We start from the raw sequence: 23331 nt of genomic DNA on the forward strand, positions 1-23331 counted from the left end.
AGCAGAATACATTTTGGCCTAAATTTATGACTAACTCTGAGTTTACTATATATTTTTTATAATGGAAAGTAAAAAATATAGTTATTTTCAAAATTTTTGGTCTCTTTTTGTGTTTAAAAAATAAAAAACCCCCAGAGGTGATCAAATACCACCAAAAGAAAGTTCTATTTGTGTGAACAAAAGGACATAAATATGTACAGTATTGCATGACCGCACAATTGTCAGTTAGACTAGCACAGGACCGTATAGTAAAAAATTGCGTGAATTGCAATATAACTTTCACACAAAGCAATTAATATACACTTACTGGGATTTTTTTTTACCAAAGGCATGTAGCAGAATACATTTTGGCCTATATGTATGACTAACTCTGAGTTTACTATATATTTTTTATAGTGGAAAGTAAAAAATATAGTTATTTTCAAAATTTTTGGTCTCTTTTTGTTTTTAAAAAATGAAAAAACCCAGAGGTGATCAAATACCACCAAAAGAATCTCTATTCGTGTGAAAAAAAGGACATAAATTTCGTTTGGGTACAAGCATTGCATGACCTCACAATTACCAGTTGAAATAGCGCAGTGCCGTAACGCAAACAATGGCCTGGTCAGGAAGGGGGGGGGGTAAATCCTCTGGAGGGCAAGTGGTTAAGGGACATCCAGGACTTAGTAACTTTCTGCTTTTTAGCAGTGCAAAAGTGCAATATTCACTTACATTGCTGTTTTGTGAGTCCTTTAGGCTTCACATTTAGTAGTGCTTCAAAGGGACACATTTACTGTTTGTATACATTGCCAAAAGTATTGGGACGCCTGCCTTTACACACACATGAACTTTAATGGCATCCCAGTCTTAGTCCGTAGGGTTCAATATTGAGTTGGCCCACCCTTTGCAGCTATAACAGCTTCAACTCTTGTGGGAAGGCTGTTCACAAGGTTTATGAGTGTGTCTATGGGAATGTTAGACCATTCTTCCAGAAGCACATTTGTGCAATCAGGCACTGATGCCGGACGATAAGGTCTGGCTCGCAGTCTCCGATCTATTTCATCCCAAAGGTGTTCTATTGGGTTGAGGTCAGGACAGGCCAATCAAGTTACACCACCCCATCATCCCCACTCATCCATGTCAATATGGACCTTGCTTTGTGCACTGGTGCGCAGTCATGTCGGAACAGGAAGGGGCCATCCCCAAACTGTTCCCACAAAATTGGGAGCATGAAATTGTTCAAAATGTCTTGGTATGCTGATGCCTTAAGTATTACCTTCACTGGAACTAAGGGGCCAAGCCCAACCGCTGAAAAACAAACCCCACCATAAACCCTCCTCCACCAAACTTTACACTTGGCACAATGCAGTCAGGCAAGTACCGTTCTCCTGGAAACTGCCAAGCCTAGACATGTCCATCGGATTGCCAGTGAAGCGTGATTCATCACTCCAGAGAACATGTTTCCACTGCTCTAGAGTCCAGTGACGGCGTGCTTTACACCACTGCATTCGATGCTTTGCATTGCATTTGGTGATGTAAGGCTTGGATGCAGCTGCTCGGCCATGGAAACCCATTCCATGAAGTTCTTGAGCACTGCTCTTGTGCTAATCTGAAGGCCACATGAAGTTTGGAGGTCTTTAGCCATTGACTCTGCAGACAGTTGGCGACTTCTGCGCACTGTGCCCTGGACCCTGCTCTGTCATTTTATGTGGCCTACCACTCGGTGGTTGAGTTGTTGTTGTTCCCAGTTGCTTCCACTTTGTTATAATAACACTAACAGTTGTCTGTGGAATATTTAGTAGCAAGGAAATTTCACAGATGGACAGGTGGCAATCTATCACGGTACCACGCTTTGAATTCGCTAAGCTCCTGAGAGCGATTCATTCTTTCACAAATGTTTGTAGAAGCAGTCTGCATGCCTAGGTGCTTGAATTTATACATCTGTGGCCATGGAGGTGATTGGAACACCTGAATCCAATGATTTGGAGGGGTGTCCCAATACTTTTGGTAATATAGTGTGTGTGTGTGTGTGTGCTTGTATGTGCTTGGTTTGTGTGTATATTTATATATATATATATATATATATATATATATATAATTTGAGAAAGAGTGTACATATTTTGGATCAAATTCAGGCAATTGAATAGGTACCACAGTAACAGTAGCTTGTAATTTATTTCTAGAACATTTTAAATATGAGTGCAGCCTTCCTTATCTAATTGCTTACAGGGGTCTATTTGCCATTTTTGGGTGTCCTGATTAGCTGGGGCAGAATATTTCACTAACAGAGTATACATAAAAGAGATCAATTCCAGAGAGTGAGGGGGTCATTTTAATTATTATTGTAATTTTTGCAAACTTTTGTTTGTTTTAAATTGACATGTTCCCCTATATGACAGTATAAAAATATAGGCAGGTGCTTTTTATGGGGATGCCTCATCTCCCTGCATTGCATGCGGAGTAGGGGCGCTAAATCCTGACCTGCATTTTACCTTGTTGCTTCATTGGGATTCTAACAGATCTGACCCGGAAGTGCTCAGAACTTGGCACTTCCAGGTTCAGTGAACATTGAGGAATTTGGAGAACTGCTCTTTCTCAATCATCTACCAATCTTCATCTTGTAGTGGCAACACTCTCCAGTCTTCCAGCACTTTCCCATCCTGCAGCACTGGGGCCAGAGGCAGCAGAAGCAATGGGGGGCTAAACTTTTGCTATACATAGAAAAGCCAACGAATATTATACATTTATCTGAAAAAATATTGCCAAGATAATACATTCCATTTAAGGCTAATGTTAGATCACACAGAACCAGCGGCGGACTGACAACTCATGGGGCCCCCGGGCAATAGGGGATCATGGGGCCCCTGTGTCCTTGCCCAAACTCAAAAAAGCCTATGAAAAAGGTACCAGGGGCATCTCATGGGGCCCCCTACTGACCCCGGGCCCTCGGGCAGTGCCCAAGTTTCTAAATGGTCAGTCCGCCCCTGCACAGAACATAAGGTGGGTCCTGGTGGATAAGCCAGTGCAAAGAAAATGTGAATGCATTAATATCAACTAATACAAATACCATACTATTTCTCAATTAGGACAATACTTCAAGCAGTTTTCCAAAATGACTGCAGAAGCACAAAGCAGTTTAGCTCCTATTATTAGTTCTAGAGTTACAGTGCCAGAATAGGTTTGGTCATGTTTCATTCAGATCAGTTTCCTTTTTTTCTAAGATCAATAGAGGTTTTCAGTTACCAAGAGTATGTATTACTATTGTCTATGGCTTCCGTGTGACCTGATGTGACTTTTCAATTACTTATCCCTCTAAATTCCAGAGAACAGAGTTGTATCAGGAGAGGCATTGCTTATGTTCTTTTTACATAAGACTGTACTAATACTAGTACTAATATTATTACATAATCTATTACCTCATTTTAACTCACTTTGGAGCTTTAACGTGGGAAAAAATATCAAATAAAAAATAATAATATAGAGCATACAATTGCAATACGGGTCATATTGTATTTGAATATTATTAAAAAAATTACTTTTCCTTTTCAATCTGCAGAGTTGTAATGTTCTGTAAAATGCAATGCTATATGGCTACCTGGAGGCATTCTGTACACAGATGGTATACAGAACGCTCCCCAGAAAAATAATTTCCTGCTTGTAGCTCACTGATTTTCCCAGAAGTCTGCACTAAGATAGAAATCAGATTTTGGGCATCCCCTGCATCAAAAATGCCATTTTTGATGCGATACTACCAAAGGGCAATCCTGCCTAAAAGGATGCAGACGCTGCAACTTTCCTCATTAGAGCCCTGCAGGTACAGCAGCTGATTGATAATTATAAAACCACTCCCATACAGGTTCACTCTGCACATAGATACAGCTAAAAAAAATGCTATTTCTTCAGAATAACAAAAGGTAGAAATCTGCAGCAAAGTTTGTCAAAATCCTTGCAATGTGCATAGATCACCCAGAGGGGAATGTTTTTTCTCAACAAAAGTGGAATTACTCTTTAAATAAACCTGCGCTATAAGCAAACACGGAAAAGGCAACATGTTAGTTAACCGCCTCCCACTCGCCATATAAGGTAATGACGGGCGCAAGGCAGTTCTCTCGTTCTGGGAGGACGTCATATGATGTCCTCCCATTCTAACTGCATATGTGTGGCTCCGGGAGTGTGCAGTGCGGCGATTGGTGGTGCACTGTGTCCCTCGGACACAGCTGATCACCGATCCACGGAAAGAGCTGAAGATGTTGGCTTGGTCATGTGATCAGCTGTGTCCAGTCACAGCTGATCACATGTAAATAGGGAAATGCTGGTTATCAGCATTTCTCTCCTCACAAGCTGTCACGTTGACAGCTCGAGAGGAGAGGAGAGCCGGTAATCGGCTTTACTCAGATGGGATATGTACACTGATCATCAGGGCACTGATGATCAGTGTGCCCTGATGATCTGTGTAACCCCAGGAGTGCCACCTGTCAGTGTACGTCAGTGCCAGCTGTCAGTGCTCATCCATGCCACATATCAGTGCCTACCAGTGCACATCAGTGCCCATCAATGCCACATAGTGCCCATCTGAGCTGCCTTTCAGGGTTACCTATAAGTGCCAGTTAGTGCTACCTATCAGTGCTGCCAATCGGTGCCAGTCAGTGCCGCCTATCAGTGCGCATCAGTGCTGCCTATCAGTGCCCATCAGTGCTGCCTATCAGTGCCGCCTAACAGTGCCAGTCAGTGTCACCTATCAGTGCCAGTCAGTGCCATATATGAGTGCTGCCTTTCAGTGCCCATCAGTGATGCCTATCAATGCCTATCAGTGCCACCTACCAGTGCCTCCTCATCAGTGCCCATCAGTGCCACCTATCAGTGTCCATCAGTGCAGCCTATCACTGCAGCCTCATTAGTGCACATCAGTGAAGGAAAAAAATCACTTATTTACAAAATTTTATAACACAAACTAAGAAAAAACTTTTTTTTCCCAAACCTTTCAGTGGTTTTTGGTTTGTTTAGCAAAAAATAAAAAAACCCAGAGGTGATTAAATACCACCAAAAGAAAGCTCTATCTGTCTCAAAAAATGATAAAAATTTCATATGTGTACAGTGTTGCATGACCGTGCAATTGTCATTCAAAGTGTGACAGCGCTGAAAGCTGAAAATTGGCCTGGGCAGAAAGGGGGTATAAGTGCCCTGTAGGTGAGTGGTTAAGGAGGTGTTAAACCCAAAAGCAAACATTTATTATTTTGCAGCTTACCAATTCTTAGATGTAGTGGCTGCATTCGTTTTCTCTTTTATGTTTACTTTCTTGTATTTTCACCTAGTAATCCGACCACTGGACACAAGTCAGTTGTTTTTCTACAGAACAATCAGGAGCTTCTTTTGGGGGACAAGCTTCATGTGATGGGGTTCTAGTACTGCATTTGAGGTGCCATTAAAAATGAATGGCACACAAACACACGTGGTGTGTTTTGTCAGGATTGCAGTGTGATTTGGAAACATGGGCAGAATTGTGATCCTAAAATGGCAGATGTGAATGGGGCCCAACAATAAGTAAGAAGAAATCTCACTAATGGAACCTTAAAAACAGCAAAACTAAACAGGCGTTCTAAGCCTTCTCGCTCTATCCCAAACTAAAATAGGTTTTGGATGGACTTATACGCCACTATGGCTTGAAATTTTATTTTATTATTGAAATTTTTTTTGCTATTCCACACAGTACACAACAATTCTATGCATCATTTACATGCAGCTGCACTTGCCATATATCATCATTTTGTCCTTTGACTCCCAGTTAATGTCAGAATATATTGGTATGTTCAACAAAGCAGTAAGCCCAAGCAACCAGTCAATCAGAATCAATCAGCTACATTGTTACATAGTCAAAAAATAAACAAATATAAAACCTCCATATATAGAATCCTATACCCACAGTTGATCCAGAGGAGGGTACAAAAACCCTATAACCCCTGGTTTACATATCTGCGTTCCTGCAGTCTGCGTTTTGCGCGGGCACGAGAGCCCATTCATTTGAATGGGGTCCTGTGCCCCAGGACACGCAGGGAAGAAGTCCCTGCACTTCTTCTGAAAACGCAGCCCGCACAGGAACCTCGGTTCCCAGTACAGTTGCGAGTTCCAGTGCGAGTGGCGTGCCATTAATATTAATGGCATCCCGCCCGCGGATTCGCATTCTTCTAGACGGTGGTGCGGTTGAATTGATTTTTGTGCCGATCCGCAGCAGCACCATCCACACATATGTGAACCTAGCCTTAGACATGATCCAATTTGTTCTGTTGGGGGATATAGCAAATAACAAAACAAATGCAGCATATACAATTGCTAACCAAGTTATATTGTAATTGAATGTCATTCAAAATGACCTTTCCTTTTCAATCTCAGCACTGTAATTTTCTGTAAAATGCAATGCAATATGGTGACCTGGAGGTGTTCTGTACACAGATGGTGTACAGAATGCCCCACTTGAAATGTCATTTTCTTTGTGTGATTTGCTTACTGATTTTCCCAGAAGTCTGCACTAAGATAAGTCACATTTTTAGGCATCCTCTGCAACCAAAATGTAATATTTGTGGACAGGGGCGGACTGACAACTCATGGGGCCCCCGGGCAATAGGGGATCATGGGGCCCCTGTGTCCTTGACCAAACTCAAATAAGCCTATGAAAAAGGTACCAGGGGCCCCCTACTGACTCCGGGCCCTCGGGCAGTGCCCGAGTTTCCAAATGGTCAGTCCGCCCCTGTTTGTGGAGCTACTTCCAAAGGAAAATCACATCTAAAGCAGTGCAGACCCTGCCAGTTTCCTCATTAGAACTCTGCAAGTGCAGCAGTTGATTGTTAATTATAAAGTCTCTCCCATTTACACACTTTGCACATGGCCACAGACAGACAAACAGCTATTTCTTCATAATAACAAAAGGTAGGAATCTGTAACAAATGTTGATAAAATCCCTGCAATGTACATAGTTTTCTTTCTTCAACGAAAGTGGAGTTACTCTTGAAATATTTGAAAAATAATGCTTACACATATACCAGAGAATCTGCAGGGCCTCTACGTTCATGAGATCTATACTACGTCATACTATGATGATGTGATGTTTACATAAACAATCTAGAGATGATCTACTTAAAATATTGAGAGCTAAATACAGGGGAGAATAGTATCCAGCACAGTCTTCTTTCTGTGATTGCATAATTATTAGTCCGTATGAGCCCTCAGATAGTACTGAATACATGAAAAGATAGTTCTATATAAACACACATTCTACATTCAAAGCTGGCAATCAAAATGTTCCAAAATGTTTAACAACAGACCACTGAATTCTAGACAGATTGATTCTCCTCTTGAATTAGGAAGTTTGATCAGGTTCACACTACTGCGTGCTGTGCGGCCCATGCTTCCTTGGGCATGGCTGGCCATTTGAATGGGCTGCTGTGCCTGTGTATCCTGCAGAAAAAAGGTACATGCACCTTTTTATAAACGTGTCTGGCAGGGAAATTGCATGGTTCTATTGACCATGCGATTTCCCTGCAGTTCCCGCAAACACGCTGCTAGTTGAGATGTGTGGGGGTGCCATTTAGAATGAATGTCAGCCCTGTGCGTCTCGTAAGAGCACCGCAATTCGGCAGTGAGTGGTTGCGGGTGCGGGAACAGCTGCGATTCCTGCCTGCAGACTGTGGGCAAGTGTGAACCTAGGCTTATACTGCATCTAAACCAAAGAGCAAAAATATCACATATTGCAGCTTACCAGTCCTTACATGTGGTGGATGCATTAGTTTTCTTTTTTTTTGGCTAATTATATTTTATGCAGGTACAGAAAACATCTGTTGATCCTGCCAGAGTTCCCATGTTCTTGTCACTTCCTGTGAGCTGAAATCTCAAACAATGTTATCAGCTCTCACAAGTTCTCTTCTGTGAACTACAGAAGACCACCCCCGATGCTACCATGATGAAGAGAGATGGAGTTGTTTTTAGGCTAAATTGGGAAAGGTGCCTAGGGTGACAACACTGTTCATGCATAGTACAGTATAGTAAGTGAGAGTTGTCACTTTAGGACAGGAAATGTGTTACTGGCAGGATCACCAAGTAAAAAATAAAAGGGAAAGAAACCTAAAAAAAATCACTGCAGACATCACATCTAGGGACCAGTAAGCTACATTATTTTCAATTTTCCTTCTTTGGTTTAGATACTCTTTAATGTGTGTGTGTGTGTGTGTGTGTGTGTGTGTGTGTGTGTTTGAACCTTAAATTGAACCTGTGTGAATAGCAGGGGTGCTGTCATAGCTGACTTGATTGAAGGTGCAGGCTCCAGGGGATTTATTTTTCAATCAGATTTCAGTACCTATTGAGTGTTTTTCCTGGAACAATAATGCAGGACCAGGGGCGGACTGACCATTTGGAAACTCGGGCACTGCCCGAGGGCCCGGGGTCAGTAGGGGGCCCCATGAGATGCCCCTGATACCTTTTTCATAGTCTTTTTTTAGTTTGGGCAAGGACACAGGGGCCCCATGATCCCCTATTGCCCGGGGGCCCCATGAGTTGTCAGTCCGCCCCTGTGCAGGACATCAGTTTTTGGACTTCAGTAGCCACAAGCTTGTTTGACAATTACTCAAAAGGTATAGAAGCAAGGCTCAGGACAACTACTGCAGACCTGCACTGCTTCAGCTTTTCTCTCGGAGTTCCCAAGGATTTTCCCAGGTCATTCACTTCCAAGCAAGACCCATAAAAAAATGACTCTTGTCTAACAACAGAAAACTAATATTCACCCTGAAACATTACTCTCCATTCAATAGTGGTGTTAAATCAAAATCAAAAAACAAAACGCAATATTACATCAAACCTTAAAAATGGTGGCTATCAGTAGCATACTCCATGTCTTAAAATGGTGGCTACCAGTAGCATACTCCATTTCTTAAGGTGGCTAGACTCTATGGAGGAGCAACAGAGACACCTTTGGACAACAGCATTGTCAGTATGGGGGGAGAGTAGTGTTAGATGCACTAGCAAAATTAGATGGACTTGACTATCAAGCGTAACTCCAGTGAACCATTTTAGGCAGCTAAAGCAACAGTTTTATTCCTTCTGAAATAAATGTTTTTAAAAAAATGATAAAAGCTGTCCATTTTAAGCACTCCTGTCAGTGTTAAGTGGTTTGGCCCAATCCTCCAATGACCACTTTTGCTGGACAGGTTGGTCTGTTAAAGGAAGTTAAAAAAAATAACAGACTTACTGGTTGAATCAACAGGTGAAGATAAAGGGCAAACAAGCCTATTAAAAAAGAAAATGAATGCAGCCATCACATATAAAAATTGGTAAACTGCAATACATTACATTTTTGTTTTTGGGTTAAATCCTGCTTTATCTTTAAAACTCATATTATACTGTAAATGTGATAAGCGTAGAATCTTGCAGGTAGCAAATTTAAAAAAGAAAATATAGTCATTTAGTTTAGGTCTTTGATTTACATAGAACATTTATCAGCATTACAATGTGTCCTGGAAAATTATTTTCCTAGAAGACATCTATGCTATTCAAGACCGAAAAACCCTACCTAAAACACTACTTTCAGTCATATTCAACTTCAATAAATAAACCCCCAATCAAATATCCCTGGAAATTACATCTGGATTTTGAGGGTTTGTCCCTGAAAGTGTTTATATTCTCTCATTGTTGAACATGCAATGCTTTGTGACCATCCAGATGTTTTGTTTTCTCAGATCAGAAGCCCCCCTTCTAGCAGAAACGTGTCCTTAAAATTATCGTAGAATGTCAGCAAGGCAGCAATGACGGTCTTATGTTAACCTAAATAATTACTGTCGACGCACCTGCTGCCCTTTTTTGAATTTTTAATTGCCACCATCATAATAGTCTTACCTGCTGATAGTTCCAGTCTTGGGGTGCAAAGTTGCTGTCCACCACCTCAAATTGGAAATTGGTGTGCGGCACCTGGTGTAGAATATACGTCCACCAAGACGCTCGGTATCCATGACTTAAGCTCATGGCTCTTTCACGATCACAAATAAATTAAACCACGAAAAAAAAAATTAAAAAAGCAAAAGCGAAAAAAAAAGTCCTGGGTCGAGGCTGTTAGAATGCAGATATCGCAGTTCTCAGTTTTCTGTGTTCATCTTGTTAGCAGCGACTCCAGCCAGTAGACATGGTGGGAAATGATGCATCTGGAGTGTAATTGCTTATAGCAAAAGCAGAGAGGGAGATGAAACAAGGGGAGGAGGCAAACATGTAGGTCTATCCCTATCCATTCACAGAGGATACATTGGGATGCAGGAGTGAGGAAGGGAGCAGCAGCACCTCCCAGTGGTTTATTAACACATACTCTATTAATTAGTTAGGCTCTATGGTCCTTTCTATTAAGTTGCAAAAGCCATTTAGCAAGACATCTAACCTCTCCCAGGGGTTGGTTCACTAAATCACAGCATGAACCTGATGCTGGAGCTGGAGATCTGAATAAAACCTGGCAATGCTCAGATGCAGTAAAAGTCAGACTGCATAGGGTGCACCATAAATGACAAGACAAAGAGATTTCAGACATGTAAACTGACCAACAAAGCCTGAAATACAGTGCATAAAATGGACAAAAAGGAGCAGCCGTTCACTTAGAAAACAAAATGTTGGGAACTTTGAAGTCTATCAATGGCACAATTTGAGTCCTGGTCACTGCCGACTTTCAGTAAGTTTCTAAGTAACAGAAAAATTCCCCAGAAAAATCCCCCTTCAAAATGTCTGTGCTGCTCGTATCTACCAGTCAGTTTCAGAATAGCAAGGTGGTATTGCAGCAATGTGTTTAGGATTTCAAATATATATTGTATACCTCCTAACTTTCTGGAATGATAAAGAGGGACACCTATAGGCAAAGGACATGTCCCTACCATAGCCCATGGCTCCATGAACCACAAAGATCTAATGTGCAGAAAATAATTGGCAAAGCCCACAAGTGCCTTTTTTACCTCAAAGTGTTCCTTTTTATTGGATTTTTTTTCAAATAATAAAATGCAGCAATATAGAGGTTGGATAAAACGTTTACAGAAACATAATACTTTTGGTAGTAAAATAGTAAATTTTGTATAGAGATGTACACATCAGACAAAAAAAAAGGGACAACTGAGGCTGCACAAGAGACACAGGGATTTGGTCTCAAAAGAGGTACAGTCCCTCCAAATGAGGGACATTTGTGAGCTATGTACTGTATATTGTCAGGTTCTGGGACATTCCGGGACTTCATTTTCTTTCCATGATTCAAAAAGACCACTCCAAAATGCACTTTGTGTACTGGCTGATACTTTTGGAAGTGCTTCTTCCCTTCTCTCGTGTTTTTTTGTATATATCCCTATTGGGATCAATTTTGGTGGCTGCTGGAGAACACCTAACATCCAAGACTGATATTCCTAAACTCTCCCTTTATTGCGTGTTTTTAGTATTGTGGACATGCTTCAAAACAAGACTGCTAATTTATTTGGCTTAACACTAAATGCTGAAAACGTTTTACACTATATGTTTTATGTAACCGATAAAGAAATCTACTGTGAGCATGACACCCTAGTTAAGAGTAATTTTCAAACATTTGTATATTAGAATAGATCTTTCACCAGAAAGGACTAGAACATACAATATATACAGTTGTATACCCTTGGAGAATTGGTAATATAATATAATAAAAAGTTTGCATACCCTTGGAGAATTAGTAATATACAATATTATAATATTATAATTATAAGTGAGCAGGAAAAACACATTTCCTTTTTTTCTTATGAGATTCATATTCAACTGTAGCTCATAACAGAGTGGCACATAGAGTGGGCACAAGTAAACAAATAAAAGGACCCCTCTTCAATACTCTGCATACTCTTAGTTCTTAATACTGTGTATTGCCCCCTTTAGCATCACTGACAGCGTGCAGTCTTGTAATAGTTGTTGAATTCCTGCAGATGGTCATGTAAGATCTTTGGTCATCTTGCATGAACCACATGTTTGAGATCTCCCAAGTGTGTCTTGGTGATATTAAGGTCAGGAGACTGTGATAGCCACTCCAGAACCTAAACCTTTTTCTGCTGACCACTGGAGGGTCAACCTGGCCTTGTGCTTAGTCATTGGTGTTCTGGAAAGTCCATGAGCATCCTATGTGCAGCTTTTGTGAAGAAGAATACAAGTGTCTGCCAATATTATCTGATAACATGCGTCATTCATCTTGCCATCAATTTTCACAAGATTCCCTGTGCCTTAGGAGCTCACCCCCCCCCCCAAAACATCAGTGGATCACCACCTTGCTTCACAGTGAGGATGCTATTCTTGTCGCTATAAGCCTTTTTGACCCCTCTCCATACATAAAGCTTACGGTTGTGACCATAAAGCTCTATTTTGGTCTCATCACTCTAGATTACAATGTGCCAGAACCTGTGAGGCGTGTCTAGGTGTTATCGGCATATTCTAGCTTGGCTTTTTGTGGCATTGGTGCAGTAAAGGCTTCTTTCTGACAACTCAACCATACAACTAATTTTTGTTCAAGTATCGTCGTATTATGCTCCTTGAAAGAAAGACACTGTTTTTTCCAGAGTAGCCTGTATTTCACCTGAGGTTACCTTTGGGTTTTTCTTTGTATCCTGAACAATTCTTCTATCAGTTGTGGCTGCAATCTTTCTTGGTCTACCTGACCTTGGCTTGGTTTCAAGAGATCCCAGAATTTTCCACTTCTTATTAAGTGATTAAACAGTACTGACTGGCATATTCAAGGCTTTGGACATCTTTTTATATCCTTTTCCAAATTTATAAAGTTCCATTACCTTGTTACACAGGTCTTTTGACAGTTCTTTTCTGCTCCCCATGGTTTAGTATCTATCTTGCTCAGTGTATCCACGTAAGAGCTAACAAACTCAATGACTATTTATACACAGACATTAATTGCAATTTAAAAAGCCACAGATGTGGGACACAAACCTTTAATGTAATACACAAAGTAGCAGGAGCGCTGCTCAATGTATGTTATTATATTACATGAAAAACATGCTATAATAATGAACACAAAACAAAATATTGTGAAATAAAGACCTAAATGTGAAATCAACAAGTGAACAAAAATCCCTTTCACATCCAGAAGGTGATAAGTGCTCTGTGCTCCCCGCCTGTGTGCCCCCTCACTCACCAACGTTAATGGACTCTTATGGTGAAATAAGAGTCTTTACGCTAATGGTGGGGCATAGGAAGTCATGCTGGAACTTGTAGTCCTCCTGATTAAATGTTGCTTGTCATCCCCAGTGATTCAAATGTAGAGCTGATAGATATGCTGGAACTTGTAGTCCCCCTGATTAAATGTTGCTTATCATGTCCAGTGATTCAAATGTAAAGTCGATAGGTATATACATATAAGGAGGGGAGAGAGGCATCCAAAATAGTGTAATTCCGTTTATTAGTAAAAGCAGACACACTGGTATTGCACTCACGTTTCCGGATACAATAGGCATGAATCTCCAAGTGTACAATAGTAGGTCACTAGTATTCCACAGAGCTCCTAAGCTAGTATCACTACGTCCGTGCTGATGCATTTCGCCCCTCCCCCTGGGCCTCCTCAGAGGCAAAAGCGTGAAAGACACTTATTTCACCATAAGAGTCCATTAAAGTTGGTGAGTGAGGGGGCACACAGGCGGGGAGCACAGAGCACTTATCACCTTCTGGATATGAAAGGGATTTTTGTTTACTTGTTGATTTCACATTTAGGACTTTATTTTACAATTTTTTGTTATGTGTTCATTATTATAGCATGTTTTTCATGTAATATAACATACATTAAGGCAGCGCTCCTGCTATTTTGTGTATTATGTTGATAAGGTTGTACCTTTTATGGAGCAGCCTAGTTTTTTGTTTAATATTGAGTGTGCACTATTGATTGGTGTGCTCTAAGTGCAGGTGATCATTATCTATCATGAACCTTTAACCACATGCCGCCCAGCCACTGTAGAAATACGGGGCAGCACGGCTGGGCAAAACCACGTTTTAAAATGTGTGTTTTTAAAACAGGTAGGGGGCGTGCGCGAGGCGCGCCGCCACCCTATCTGTCCCGCCGATCATGGCCGCGGATGTCAGTCACCGGGTCACAGCCGGTCGTTACCGGCTATGTCCCGGCGATCAGCGGACATCAGTAACAGAGAGCACAGCTGCAGTAGCTGTGCTTTCTGTCAGTTCCCTGACAGCTCCTGACACGCTGATCGGGACAGAAGAGTTTATCTCTCCCGATCAGCGGTGTTCCCTGCAGTACACACCCATGCCCCCTAGTAAAACACTCCCCTCACACAGTTAACCCTTTTTCTGAATAATAAAGTTAACCCCTTCCTCCCCAGTGCCATTAGTACAGTGTCAGTTTTTTTTTTTTGCACTGATCACTGTATTGGTGTCACTGGGGATGTCAGTGACCCCAAGTCAGTTCCCCCCAGTGTCAGAATGTCCGCTGCAGTCCTGCCATAAGTCGCTGATCGCCGCCATAAGTCACTGATCGCCGTCATTATTAGTATAAAAAAAAATCCCAGTATCTTTCCCGTCATTTGTAAACGCTATAACTTTCACGTAAACCAATTAATTTACACGTATTGGGTTTTTTGTAGCAAAGACATGGCGCAAAATGCATTTTGGCAGAAATTTATGACTAAATTTGATTTTTAAATTTTTTTTACTGGACATGTTTTATAGCAAAAAGTCCAAAATATTGTTTTTTTTGCTCAAAATTGTAAGATTTTTTTTAATAGCGCAAAAAATAAAAAGCGCACAGGCGATCAAATACCACCAAAAGAAAGCTCAATTTGTGGGGAAAAAAAGGATGTAAATTTCATTTATGTACCGTATTGCATGACCGCGCAATTATCTGTTAAACTAGCACAGCGCTGTATAGCAAAAAAATGGCGTAAATTGCAGTATCTATACCATAGTTTGTAGACACTATAACTTTCACACAAAGCAATCAATATACAATTATTGGGATTTTTTTTTTACCAAAAACATGTAGCAGAATACATTTTGGCCTAAATTTATAACTAACTTTGAGTTTACTATATATTTTTTATAGCTGAAAGTAAAAAATATCGTTTTTCTTCAAAATTTTTGGTCTTTTTTTGTTTATAGCGTGAAAAATAAAGAGCGCACAGGTGATCAAATACCACCGAAAGAAAGCTCTATTTGTGTGAAAAAAAGGACGTAAATTTTGTTTGGAAGTAGCATTGCATGACCGCGCAATTATCAGTTGAATTAGTGCAGCGCCGAGTAGCAAAAAGAGGCCTGGTAATTCAGGGGGGTAAATCCTCAGGGGGGCAAGTGGTTAATTGCCATTTTACCCTGTGTGTGTCACCTTGTGTGACTGTACCAAGGCTATGCACTGCATGGAATGGAAACTTTTGATAGGAACCACGTGGGTGATTTCTGTTAGCATCATGATTTAAAAAGGAGCCACTATTTGATAATAAATGGCTTCGTATTATCACTATCCTTAAATAAAAGATAGATTTTTGGAAAAGGTCATATTTTCAATATCAATGCCAAAATGTCACAATTTCTGCCAGGGTATGCAAACCTTTGAGCACAATTGTATATATTGTATAACTAATTAAATTTTAAAAAATTGTTATGGTAATATTGATGTGTCACAGATACAAAGGTGAGCCAAACTGTTTCTCCTGACAGCTTCATGTCAGCAAGCGAGTGAGTAGACTCTTCTTTTTTTCTACCATCATAGGACCAGATTTCAATATATGTCACCTCCTCCTTAAACAGAGCATTCCTTTTTTGTCCTCCTCTATCAAATTCTACAAGGACATTGAATGGTCTCACCTACCTGTCAGTGATAAATTCACTGCGGTCTGTGAGGAGATCCTGGATATGGTCTACCAGAAGACATTTAAATAAGGCCGGCTACAGACGATTCAAATCTCGGCTGGTTCAGCAGGAACCGGACGTGATTCAAACTAGGTGTGAGCAGGATGAATGTGCTGAGTTGATCGATCGATCAACTTGGGTACAACTAGCCTGCCGGATTCACTTATTATTTCTAGCAGCTGCTATAGAAGACAATTGCTCAGCAGTAGGGATTCCCCTGACAGCACTGTGTTGACGGGGGAATTGTGTCCATTTCTTTCCTGCAACCCGTGGTTGCAGGAAAGAAATTTGTACTGGCCCTTGAAACAATTGAGAGTGTTCTAAATTGGCATGTATTTAGTCCTCCTAATGTTCTTTAGGTTTCCTTGTGTGTCCTTACCTCTTTTCCTCGCTGTCTTAATCATCCGCATAACAATCTATGTGTCTTCAGCCTTACTGTAAATTGTGGCATATCGCTACTGTAATACAATATAAAACATTCCAACAGCCTCAGCCTGACGGAGCATCATGATTGGTACATATCCACCAGTTGCAGCTATGCCCCCTGTAGTTCCAGGCAGGAGCAAGAGTTGGGAGGCCTGTCAGTGTTGCATTTAAATGGGAAGGTGGTGTATCAAGGTGGGGGGTCTATTTTCCCTCTTCATCGGATCACCCAGAAAACCTCATCCTCAGTGCTACCATCCAGGTATCTTCTAATGCGTAATCTGTTCCTGGCTACTTTACTTGTGATCATAGCTAACTTGTCATGCGTCATTTATCTTGTTAGCAGTTTAACACTATGGACAATTCATATCCCTCCCAAGACCAGCCCTTCCAGAGAAGGTAGATGGGATTTCTGAAGGCTGCAGAAAACTCCTAAGAACTCAGATATATGATAATTTACTCATATTCCTGATATGTGCCTGCTGTACCATGCACTTGTATAAAAAAGCATCCTGTTCTCTATGTATTGCTTCCTTTGTGTGAAATCTCTGGTGTTCCTGCAAGCTTTCCTATTAAAAACTGAGCAAACTAAGCAAAAGAGGATAGCATGGTCAGTTTTCTAGCTGTGCTGATAACACAGCCTTCTCTCCTGCAATGATCAGACTCCTGCTGACAACCCCCCCCCCCCACACACACACACACACCCACACAGGCATTTACTGGGAAGATCAGTGTGCTGATGTTTCACTTCCCCTAGCTCTTATGCAACAGAGAACAGAGGGAATGTGATCGCTTATAAAACAGGGGAAAAAAGGTGTATGCAATATTTTTTTATATCAATACACAAATATTTTTCCTTTCATTTCTATTCTAAGCTGAATGGGTTGTTTTACAAGGTGAGGGTTTACAATCATTTTAATAAAGAGAAAGACATCTTTTATATCATCAGTAAAGATGACACAGATTCAGCTCGCCTTGACATAGAAGACATATACCTTCTACATCTCACTCAGGCCACCATTCCTCCTCATCCTGTTTGTGTTGCCCGAATGAGGTACTTTCATGTCAAACTGCCTGTGAAAGTCATTTCTTGGAAGCAATGTAGGTTCGGAAAGCAGATAATAAATACTTAGCTTTGTTATTTAAACATGTAGTTCAAGACTCCTTAAAAGGACTTTTCTAAGACTAATTAGGTGTCAAGCGAACCCCCACTGCCCAGTGGCAACCACCCACGACCACAGCCTAGTCACAAAGGCCAATAAATCACTTATAAGGGAATTCGGGAAGAGATGATTATAGTGAGCAGTGATTGATTTTTTTCTAGTCCAGCCTTACGTTAAATGGTCAGATAAGCATTTTCCTAGGAAGATACAGTAGGCACGTCTCAAAATAAAAATATAACAAGTGTTCATTCCTATTCAAAGAATATGCAAAAAAAGATTCCCCCCCGTATAGATGGGACTTTCAAGGCAGAAACACCATGTATTAAAAGTACAATACTCTTTATGCCATTGTCATCATAAAAGTTATTTTCTTATATTAATTGGCCGTTACAATATATTCATACAAAATCGTAATACTTAACAATTTTTTCAAGATTTTACATGTTTACAATGATCTAAAGATCCGTACCCAACGCGTTTCGCAGACTATGGCTCTTTCTTCAGGGGTAACTTGTATAAACAATGCAGTCAAATCTGAAATAACATATATCATTAGGATACATTGGTATGTGCATTGCATATTTAACATTTATAGGTTATGATCATGTAATACTCACATGTATTAAAACCTACACTGACTAAAATGTGCTCAGGAGATCGTCTTCCAAAATCATTGCCACAAAAAAAACCCACTTACACATTTAGTGGGAAAAGGAAAGGGGTCTCCAACTCATGTTGCAGCCAAACACAATGGACACTGAGACTGCTAAATACGAGGAAGAAAAGGGAAAGAATTGTATATGTGTATGTGAGAGAAAAAAATAGGGAAAAGAGTTACACCTACCTGTACCCAAAAAGATAGAGGGAAATGGATGGGGAAAGGAAAAGAATGCCTCCCAAAACTCGAGGATAATCATCGTTCACTGTGCAGTCAAACCTACTATTCTTCCAAACCAAAGGGATCTAAGATGGATCAACAAATACAGAAATATATGTATCAAAAAGTGACCATATACCAAAAACATATATATATATATATATATATATATATATATATATATACACAGTATCTCACAGAAGTGAGTACACCCCTCACATCTTTGTAAATATTTTATTATATCTTTTCATGTGACAACACTGAAGAAATGACACTTTGCTACAATGTGACGTAGTGAGTGTACAGCTTGTATAGCAGTGTAAATGTGCTGTCCCCTCAAAATAACTCATCACTCAGCCATTAATGTCTAAACCGCTGGCAACAAAAGCGAGTGCACCCCTAAGTGAAAAGGTCCAAATTGGGCCCAATTAGCTATGTTCCCTACCCGGTATCATGTGACTCGTACAAGATCTCAGATGTGAATGGGGAGCAGGTGTGTTAAATTTGTGGTTATCTCACTCTCTCATACTGGTCACTGGAAGTTCATCATGGCACCTCATGGCAAAGAACTCTCTGAGGATCTGAAAAAAATAATTGTTGCTCTACATAAAGATGGACTAGGCCAGGGGTGGGCAAACTGCGGCTCTCCAGCTGTTGCAGGACTACAAGTTCAATTGTTTTCGGGCTCCCTGTCATCCCTGTCATTCTTGATCCCATTCTGAAAGCCCAACCCCTGCTTGCACCACCATACACTTCTGGCAGAGTAAATTCTCTAATTATTGCCAGAACATAGACTCATACACAACTTAAATTGAACTGATATTTTGTTTATCTGGGAGTGAATGTAAACAAAGTAAAACAACATAAAGTAATAGGCGTGCATGTAATAACAGTTATCACTCTTAGTAACTGTAAGCAAAAGACAACATGTATAAATCACAAACCCCAGCGCACAAAAAATGGATCTAAATAAAATTAAGGTAACGGTATGCTGCTGTGCAACAGTGTAAAACACCAATTAATAAAGAAAAATACATAAACAGCGCTGTTTATGTATTTTTCTTTAAAAGACATTTTTTTACATTTTTATTTTTTTTTTTATATATTATTATTTATGGTTTTTTTTTTGCATACTATCACCCTACCAGTACAGTGTCGCCATGTTGACACTGTACTACTTGTGGGGGGTGATGAAGATTTTTTTTTACACTGATTGCTTTTACACCCATAGTGGCTGTAAAAGCATATATTTCTCCTTCTCTCTGGCTGCATTCTTGCAGCCATTGAGAAATACTGTGTGAGCTGTGATTGGTCACAGCTTGTCACATGGTACAAGGCTGTTGTGCATAGCCTTGTACCATGTGACCTCTGTGCAACCAGAAGCTCACTCCTGCAATCAGCCATCACCTGAAGCTGATTGCAGGAAGTGTATTTAAGGAATGGCCAGACCTGCAGTCAGTGCCTTGGTGTATGTTTCCCATGAGCCCCTGTACCTGGTATCCTGTGTTCCTGCCTATCTGCCTAGTTGCTGACCCTGCTTTGATCCTGACCTCTGCTGACCGTCTCCTGTTGAACCCCTGGCTTGCCTGACCATCCTTCTGCCTGATTCTCTGTACAGCGCTGCCCGTGAGTTACTGAACCCGGCTTGTGACCCTGACTATTCTCTGCCTGCTCCTCCGGTACCTCATTGCCCACATGTTGCTGACCTGGCCTGCCTGACTACGCCTGACGCTACCCAGACGATCCATCCATCCCACACGGATCCAGTCACTACTGTCCAAACCTGCCAGCCCCTTCACATCAGGCTTTCCCCCACTATATACCCCCGGCGGACCCCTCTACCACAGTTGGGTGCACTCAGGGGCCGCGACCTGGTCTCAGTTCTGCGCCAAGTCCATCCCCACCATCAGGGGCTCTGGTGAAAAGGCAGACTGGGGCTTAGACTCCGCGCACTGGGGAATCCTGGTCCGTGGGTCACTAGAGATCCCACCGGGCGGTGCCTGACAGTACCTTACGGCCCGCCTGACCATTCCACCTCTCCAGCCCTGACTACGCCTGTGTTCCTGAAGCCTGCTACTTCCCTGTGTCAGTCCACACATTTCTGGTCACACCCCGATCCCTGACAGCCACGCGCCCCTGCACTGCCAACGGCCGGACGGGAGATGGTTGATTAGGAAGGTTAATGTCCCTTTAACTGCAGTGAAAGATCTTCTGTGCATTTGTTGGAGCCCACTTGGTGCACTACAAGAATTCAGATCTCCTTGTTTGCTGTAGGTGGAAGTTCCTCAGAGGATTAATGCAAAAACAGGCACTACCCCTGAGATGTAGGTTTTAAGCAAGAGGTGGGCAGAAGCACTTGTTTGTAAGGTTTACTTTCTCTCTAGGCTGCAGTAGCAAATGGCAATAATGACAAGTGTCCCCCTTGATGAATGTGAGCCAATTGCTAGAGATGCAGTGGTGTAACTTGGGCTGCAGAGAGCAGACAGTGCAGTAGGCTCTGATGACTGGATTATGCTGAAGAGGTGTTATCTAATAGGCCATTCACAGGCCTCTGTATATAAATGCCCCAGCCACACACCAGCTCCTCTGGGAAATGTAGTTCGTTACTTCACTGTCTCCCAGCAAAGTCCTGCGGTTCAACCTACAAGGTCCATAGAGTGTTTCACAAGTGTGTGTGTGCGCCACTGAACTGCAGGTCACTGCCACCTTGTGTTTAACATCCTGAAATCTGTATGATAGCAGGATGTTACATCTATAAAAGACCTAAAGGGTCTGTTATAGAATTTGTGAGGGACCCTACATCTTTTTTTTTCTTTGTTTTTGCATGTGGGGCCCCTTGACATTCATACCAGACCCTCATTAAGGATATGGTAATTTTTTTCAAGTTATAATGAATCCAATTAGGGTGCTGCTGTTGAATTTAAGTCTAGAAAAGTAAAAGTAAAAAATCAATTACATCATAGACATGCAAATAATGTGATGCCAGAATATGGTGTCACTGACGCAGTCTGAGACAATCGTACAGTTCCATACACCACATACATTTCAACACTACATACAGCTTAAAGGCCTCTCCCAAGCATGTCATGTAAAGAATTGGTGTTTTTCCTATGTCACCAGCAAAGCTGCAATAAAGGAGAAGTCGCTCCCTGTTTTGCAATGGTACAAGTTTCCCATGGCAACCAAACTCCCCATGCAAAATATGTGATACCAGAATATAGTCTGGCTGATGCTATTCTAGAGAATAGTATGGTTCTGTAAAACAACATACAGCTTAAAGGCCTCTCCCAAGCATGTAATTGAAAGGATTTGTGTTTCTCTTTTGTCATCCAAAGAGCTGCAGTAAAAGGAGAAGACTTTCCCCGCTGTATGGTATTTTTCTTTTCATTTTTTTTTGCATTAGAACATGTTCCCCACGGCAGCCCAGCTTTACATGCATTTTTCTATTGACAATCCCTTGTGTATTAGCCATCAACAAGGCCATATTTGATTATGAAGAATCACTCCGTCATAGATTATATAATATGTAAACCCAACATTTCATATTCCCGAAATGTATCCTGTTCTCTTTGTATTGCATCCTTCGTGTGAAATTCCTGATGTTCCTGCCAATCCCTCTGCTTTCCTATTAAAAACTGACCACACTATGCATGAGAGTGGTCAGTGTTCTAGCTGTGCTGTGAACTGAGCCTGCTTTCTTCCAGTGATCAGAATTTTGCTGAGGCACCTCCTTCTTCACAACCATTCACTAGGAAGATCAGTGTGCTACTGTTTCTCCTCCAGCTCTTTATGCAGCTGAGAAACAGAGCCTATTAGATGCAGCCACTGTTTGGGTATTCTAAAAGCCAGTGCTCATGGCTGTTAGAATACAATAGTCTGGAAAGATTTGTGTGGATGGAGAAATATGTTAAATTTAATTTGTTCAACAAAGGTTTCAGGTTTTGGGGAGATTGAAGGAAAGAAAAGGAAGATAGTATATGATCAAAGACGGAGGGGGTGGGGGAGAGAAAATTAACTGATTATGGACCACTAAGAGAATAGGTACAGTTGTGTTCAAAATAATAGCAGTGTGTTGAAAAAAGTGAATAAAGCTCAAAATCCTTCAAATAGCTTTTATTTCCATACACACAAATGCATTGGGAACACCACATTCTATTCCAAATAAAAAAAATATATATCAAATTTGTGTTGTTCCTCTAAAAAAATTGAAGAAAAGTGAATATTAGACTGTTCAAAAAAATAGCAGTATTTGTATTCTTCTTTACAAACTCAAACATTCACTATATAAACTGAAAAATGTTTGAAGATTTTGCTTTCCTTTGAATCACTTAATTAATATTTAGTTGTATAAGCACTGTTTCTGAGAACTGCTGTACATCTGTGTTGCATGGAGTCAACCAACTTCTGGCACCTGTGAACAGATATTCCAGCCCAGGATGATTGGACTACATTCCACAGTTCTTCTCTATTTCTAGGTTTTGCCTCAGAAACTGCATTTTTGATGTCACCCCACAAGTTTTCTATTGGATTAAGATCTGGGGATTGGGCTGGCCACTCCATAACGTCAATCTTGTTGGTCTGGAACCAAGATGTTCCACGTTTTCTGGTGTGTTTGGGGTTGTTGTCTTGTTGGAACACCCATTTCAAGGGCATTTCCTCTTCAGCATAAGGCTCCATGACCTCTTCAAGTATTCTGATGTATTCAAACTGATCCATGATCCCTGGTATGCGATAAATAGGCCCAACACCGTAGTATGAGAAACATCCCCATATCATGATGCTTGCGCAACCATGCTTCACTGTCTTCACAGTGTACTGTGGCTTGAATTCAGTGTTTGGGGGTCGTCTGACAAACTGTCTCCGGCCACTAGACCCAAAAAGAACAATCTTACTTTCATCAGTCCTTCAAATGTTGCGCCATTTCTCTTTAGGCCAGTCAATGTGCTCTTTGGCAAATTGTAACCTCTTCAGCATGTCTTTTTTTCAACAGTGGGACTTTGTGGGGGCTTTTTGCAGATA

The 23331-nt window shown here is 41.1% G+C and overlaps 1 protein-coding gene across 3 annotated transcripts in view; it reads right to left on the reverse strand.

Moving 5' to 3' along the window:
- Window positions 1–10193, reverse strand: part of TTYH1 (tweety family member 1) — a 283569-nt gene extending 273376 nt beyond the window's left edge. The window contains exon 1 of one of the 3 annotated variants that reach the window (XM_089652576.1): window positions 9856–10193. In XM_089652576.1, coding sequence (XP_089508702.1) covers window positions 9856–9981 — 126 coding nt within the window. In that variant the 5' untranslated portion in view covers window positions 9982–10193. The remainder of the gene's footprint in view (window positions 1–9855) is intronic. The other 2 variants (XM_089652575.1, XM_089652577.1) reach the window with 2 other exon arrangements.
- Between the last annotated feature and the right edge of the window lie 13138 nt (window positions 10194–23331).

This window comes from Staurois parvus, unplaced genomic scaffold (assembly GCF_062004578.1).
Source record: "Staurois parvus isolate SC_StPar_1 unplaced genomic scaffold, SC_StPar_1.0 ptg000686l, whole genome shotgun sequence".
Classification (NCBI taxonomy): Eukaryota; Metazoa; Chordata; class Amphibia; order Anura; family Ranidae; genus Staurois; species Staurois parvus.